The sequence below is a fragment of the Quercus robur genome, chromosome 1, assembly GCF_932294415.1.
Source record: "Quercus robur chromosome 1, dhQueRobu3.1, whole genome shotgun sequence".
In the NCBI taxonomy this organism is placed as follows: Eukaryota; Viridiplantae; Streptophyta; class Magnoliopsida; order Fagales; family Fagaceae; genus Quercus; species Quercus robur.
The window spans coordinates 37,211,955-37,217,954 of NC_065534.1; the positions used below are offsets into that span (position 1 = coordinate 37,211,955).

Here is a 6,000-nt window from a genome sequence, read left to right on the forward strand (position 1 = left end):
CCAATGGGCTAAACTAGTCTAAGCTATACACTAACAATAAAAAACCTTTATTGCATGGTTCAAACTCTCTGTATGATGATACAGAAGCTAAGATCTATGTAATTGGCTATTTCTTATGTAAGACGTGCACCATAGCGTCTCTGTCTTTGCTGAAATGAAATTAAAGCCACTACAAACTCAGCTTTCCCAAAATCAGGCCAGAGTTCTTTTACAAAGAAAAATTCAGTGTAGGCCAACTGCCACAACAAGAAGTTGCTGACTCTTAGTTCACCACTGGTTCGTATTAGTAGATCAGGATAGGGATACTCGGTACAGTTGGTTTCTAATTCCTGTTCAACCATGCTTTCGCTGATGTCTTCCAGTTGAACGACGCCATCTTTGACTTTGCAAGCAAGACTTTTGCATGCTTGTACAATGTCATTTTTCCCACTGTAACTAACTGCCACAATGAGTTGGAATCTAGAACTGTCTTTTGTTGCCTCTTCTGCATCACTTATCAATTTCTGTAGAGACTCTGGAAGCTTTGATGAATCCCCAATCACGCTTATTCTAATACCTTCACTGTAAAAGCAAAAGAGGATAAACCAATTTATTTCCGTTAACCCGTTTATTAATGAAACAACCTCAATATTTAACCTGGCACCAACCATCACATATAACTGAAACAATGGTCTGCCTACTAGGAAGTGATTGCTTTATTTGCTACAAAGACATGAAGGTAATAAAAAATGAAGATAGCAAATCCAACAGTGAACACTCTATTTATAATCTCAAATAATGGTTTCATTGCTAGCATATGTCTGCTTTACTTTCCAATATGTGATGATCAAACAAATAAATCCATTATCTTTTCAAAATAAGCATCCACATTTAGCAATTTAAACAAAAGATATTGTCTCACTATTGCAGTTCAGTCTATCAGAAGAAATTTATTGCTAGCTTGGCATTGACATTTCAAGCTTCTAGAAAATGAGCAAAAACTGTTTCCAGTGAGTGCAAGACCTCCAGATTTAGATCCACAGTTATTTAAGATTAGTTTTCTATTTCGATCTTGTAAATAGGACTTAATTTGTTTCTTGATTCATCCCTTCTCCTTCAGCAAAAGGTAGTTGGGCAGTAGAAATCATATCCAGGGGATCGAATGTGGGACAGTTTATTATGAGCTGCAAATGGCAACTGTATGTTACCTATTTTTTTGCTTTTGTACATTCCTTGGAGATAATTATGGGAAAGTTCTAGGTAATCACTTTCAATACAACTGAAGTTTAAAATAAATAAATAAAAAATCAAACACATGAAAAGTTGGGATTGGTGGAGCATAAAATGGAACACAAAATGTGGGGCAAAGAATGTTGTATGTATGCATTAGACAACAATCAAAACTTTAAGACATTGATGCACAGTTTCAAACATTGTTAATACTCTATAGATGATACCTATCACTAAGGAAGTAGTACAAACATGCTTTCCAAATGAGTCAAAAAATTATTTGAGTTTGGACTAAGACTTATTCTAGAGTGCTCTATGAATGGTAGTAAAGCCCAAAGCATTGGGAGGGGTCCATCCTGACTATATTTGAACTGCTTGAAAAAAAAATTGAAAAACAACTACAATGACAATTCTGACAGGAAAAAGTGGCTACTATGGGAAAAGCACTACAAAACAACAGTGGTAAATAAAAGAGGTACTTCAAGAAGAAATTGAACATCACAATAAGAGAGCAAGAATGGTATGAACATCCCTCTAAAATGGAGAAGAAATGGCAGAAACATTGCTTATTCTGTCTTCTTCCATAAGCTAACAAAGCCCTATTTAACTAGCTTATGTACAAGCCCTTTCCTTGTAAAGTAAGAGCTTTGACAAAACCAACTTTATTGACGCCTATTTTACATAGTAAGTTAAAAATCTCATGTCTTTGTCCCCCATTTATCTTCAACACAGGCTCTAAGCCTAACATCTACTACCTGTCACAGCTGGTCAATTCCATATTGGGCTGGACCCGAACATGTTATACAAGCGCTAACCTGGGCACAAGGATACGGTTCAATGAAAGTTACAAATCAGAAACTTATTCTTACTACCGCTCAGTTGCTCTCCAAACCCCAATCACATCCTTGATCTTTCTGGAATTTGGATTCTGAAATACCCTTACAGTTCTAGAAGAATGAAAATATTTCCGAATAGTGGTAAACAAACTGGATAGTATAATAATCTAGGACAAAGTTGTTCGATTGATAAGCCGCACATCATGATACTACCTTGATTAATATGTCTATTGATTAAGGAACTGAGAAAATTTCATATAGATTAATCCGTTCCAACTCAACATTGATACAAATATTTGGAATAAATAATTCGAAGTTTCCATTTTTTAAGAAACTAAAACAGTTATATAAATTGAAAGTCTGACTACTTCATGCCACATATACACAACACCAATCATTTAAAACTATTACTACTTGTTCGGAATTACCTTTAAATTTCCTCAAGCAAATATATACTGTATGCAATCAAAATATGAAGATAATGAACAAGAAAATGAAAAAATTTGAATCCTTATGCAAATGTACCAAAGCATCAGAATTGGTAACAGCTGGGAAAGAGAGCAGGAGGGTAACAACTACCTCACAAACTTCTGCATTTGTGACTTTATTTCTCTTTCAAACAAATTCATCAAGAATTCAACCTCCACCTGCACCATAATCAAACCAATCATTGAAAAGTTCTCAAAAAATAAAAATAAAAATTCAATCATTGGCAAAGTTCTACTAGTAGATTCTAGAAAAATCAAAACAGACAAAAACACTGCAAAATTTACAATTTGGAAGTACGTTTCTTGCTTTCTAGATCTAAGACCATTACCATCTCCACTTAAAAAAAATGATATCACAGCTAGATTTGTTATATAAATATTTGTCTAAAAATATGGAATTTTAAACTTTTAAATGGAAAGTTCCTTAGAGGCAATTTTTGATCTTTGGAGTACTCGTCTTGGTGTCATGATAAACTACAACTTATTTTCAAAGCTTAACTTGATAGGAAATTGTGAATTTATTGATTTAACCATTTTTCCATTAGTAGTAGCTAAGATCCTTTGAAGTCCTTGTATAAAATCCTATCGATTTGTTACTAAATAAGCGGTTTAGATTTTTTTCAAACCATTAGTAGCTTAAATAGACGTTAAAGCATATTTGCTCAAATATTGATGATACAATCCTTCGGGGACACTTCGTGTACATTTGAAGGTTCCAAGTTCTTGGTGCATAGGTTTTATGGGGGTATCTTATGGGAAGAAAGTGAGACAGTGTAGCCAAAGGTTGGACATCAAGCAAATTGAAAACCGGATCCCTTCAAACCAACTTTTTTTCTTCTTCTCCATTTTAAATATTTTACTCGCCTTATTCAACTGTCTTCTATTGACTGTACGTTTTACAAGTATGTGTAGTGTAAGTAGACATGGCAAAATGGGTCAGAATTTTCTGACTCAACCCGTTTGATCCATAACCTGATTAACCCGTTTTAAAAATGACCCGTTTTGATCCATGACCCGCTTTGACTTGCGACCTAATTGACCCGACCCAATCCGCCCATTTTGCCACGTTTACCAAAGTTGGGTAGATTGAGATTGAGGTGTAATTCTTATAAAATATTTACGCATTCTTCTTTACTTAATATATTATGTACTCCATTATAATTTATCATTTTATAGTTAAGTTTGTTTTTGGTCTGTTGCCATAATGATCTTTGTTATATTGGTTCATGTGCTCCAAGTTGTTTATATGCAGAAGATATTAGATATGTTTCCATAGCTTTTCAGATATGAAGAAGTTTATTAACGAATAAAGTGCCACTAATTCCTATGGAAAGTTTGTTTTCACCTACAAATAAGAGGTTTGATAAACTGTGTTCTGTTTTTTGTTTCTATGAGTTTGTTGTTTCTTGTCCCGCGTGGTTGTGACTTTATTTTGGGTTGTATTCTTACTATTTCTTTTATGTGTTTATTCTTATAGGAAGTTCTTAGCTTATCAAACACCAGAAGAAAAAGATGAAAGAGAAACAGAAAAACAAAAAACAAAACAAACCACTTTCATTTTCTTTTCCTACTTTAAACAGATAGAAAATTATACCAAAATTAGCTTCTAGAAGCTGGAACAAGAATTACACTAAATTTGGGTATCAAATGTTTAGTGGTAATTGGTAAGTGGTAACAGTATCATCAGTGAAAATCTAATCACGGTTAAGAAACTCAGAAACAATTGACAGATTGCATCTATTTAAAAAAAAAAAAAAAAAAAACTTGTTTGAAAATTACAAGTCAACTCGAACTCGTCCCGTGACCCAACCCGACCGTTTTGCCACGACTAAGTGCAAGTGCAAGACAGAAAGAGGGGACCTGAATCCCAATGGACTATAAACGTTAACACTTCCAATAAGACTATTGTGGCCTGCCTATTAATCGTGCACACTCTTTGGGGACCCCAAGCTCTCAATGACAAAGCAGCACGGACCTAATAAATCTGGTCAGGCCAACAGCAAACCAGGGGCTGATGAATTATTGATGGGACATAAGGGGAGTTATTTTTGTTCTTTCCAGAGTAGACAGGTTTATATATATATATATATATATATAGAGCAAAATTCTTAGAAGTTCTATTTACAACGGATAGTTGTTACTATTTAAGAAGCTCTACTTTTTCTTTTTCTTTTTTTAAATAAAAAAAAAATCAACCTTAAGTCTGGAACTAATCTTATTTCTTTTGAGAAGTTAAAATAAGTTGAAAAATCCAGATTTCAAAATCATAGCGAACACGCAAAATAATAGTAAAACGGACCTTGGGGCGAATCCAGTTATCATAAGAGAAGGCAAAAACAGTGAGAACTCTAACCCCCCATTTACAACAAATCTCAACGAGCTCTCTCAGTGACCGTGCACCTGCCAGGTGGCCCGCCGAGACAGGTAAGCCTCTCTGCTTAGCCCACCTACCATTCCCATCCATAATCACGGCCACATGATTCGGCATCAGCTCTTCACTCAGCTCAGATGGCAATGGCTCCTCTTCCTCCGCAGCGTTGAGGTCATTATGTTCACAGAGACCTACGTTGGCTACAGTAGTTGTTGCTGTGCCTCCTCCAGTGAGAGTTTTGTGGGGTACAGTGTGAGAGCGGAGAGTTTGAGAGAAGGGGTGTGAGTGTTGTTGTTGTTGTTGTGCTCTGGTTCTGAATGAGAGTGGGGATTTGAGTTCGTGAGGAACAAGAGGAAGGGACCGTAAGCATATCATTATTGTTGTTGTTGTTTTTTGGTTTGAGCTGTACTTTTCCGCGCGCAGTTTGGAACGTTGTGCTGTGCTTATATGTCCCACTCGTTTTTTTCATGAACTCATAAATTCACGACTTGAATTATTGAACAGTGTAACAGACTTTTTCCGTAGCACACATCACTGCCAATTGCAATGCTAACAGTATTTCATTCATTTTGGTCCATACTTTGAACGGTGGCTAGAGGCCTTGAGGTAGGGTGTGGCCTATAGTATTTGACAAATCTAAGTCTTCTTAGTGCTAGTGGAACCGACGTCTCTCGAGTAATCATTGTCGTATATTAATTTTTATGGGTGGTTGCTCAAATTCTTTGAGTTCTGTGGTAGATTGTGGCTTATCGTTTCAGTTTGAGTATGCACGTACAAACCGAAAATAAAAATCAATCTAACACGTGTTAAAATAGTACGTTTCTTTCATGCACAAATCATTAAAAGCCATTTTTTTTAGGGGATTAAAAGCCACTTAAACTAGATAAAAAAACATCATATATGTGGATCATAAATTTTCATTTATATGGATAATATGTTGATAAGGATAATTCAAAAAGGATGGTAAACTCGTTTACGTAAGATGCAGCCGACGGTCCCAATGAACTCGTCAGCCTTACTTTTACATTTAGGGGGCATGGATGACACCACCTCAAGGGCGACTCCACCTTAAGATCACGACACCTAAGGTTGTCAA

At 35.6% G+C, this 6,000-nt stretch overlaps 1 protein-coding gene across 2 annotated transcripts in view; it reads right to left on the minus strand.

Annotated features, from left to right (window-relative positions):
* LOC126688788 (dehydrodolichyl diphosphate synthase 2) overlaps positions 1-5,483 on the minus strand; it is a 29,238-nt gene extending 23,755 nt beyond the window's left edge. The window contains exons 1-3 of one of the 2 annotated variants that reach the window (XR_007644354.1): positions 4,833-5,483; positions 2,625-2,692; positions 46-561 (exon numbers count right to left, since the gene is read on the minus strand). Coding sequence is in view for 1 of the 2 variants with exons in the window: in XM_050383624.1 (XP_050239581.1) it covers positions 114-561; positions 2,625-2,692; positions 4,833-5,279 (963 nt within the window). In the remaining variant the exon portion in view is untranslated. Of the gene's footprint in view, positions 1-36; positions 562-2,624; positions 2,693-4,832 lie in introns of those variants that run through there. The other variant, XM_050383624.1, reaches the window with a different exon arrangement.
* Positions 5,484-6,000: the final 517 nt, after the last annotated feature.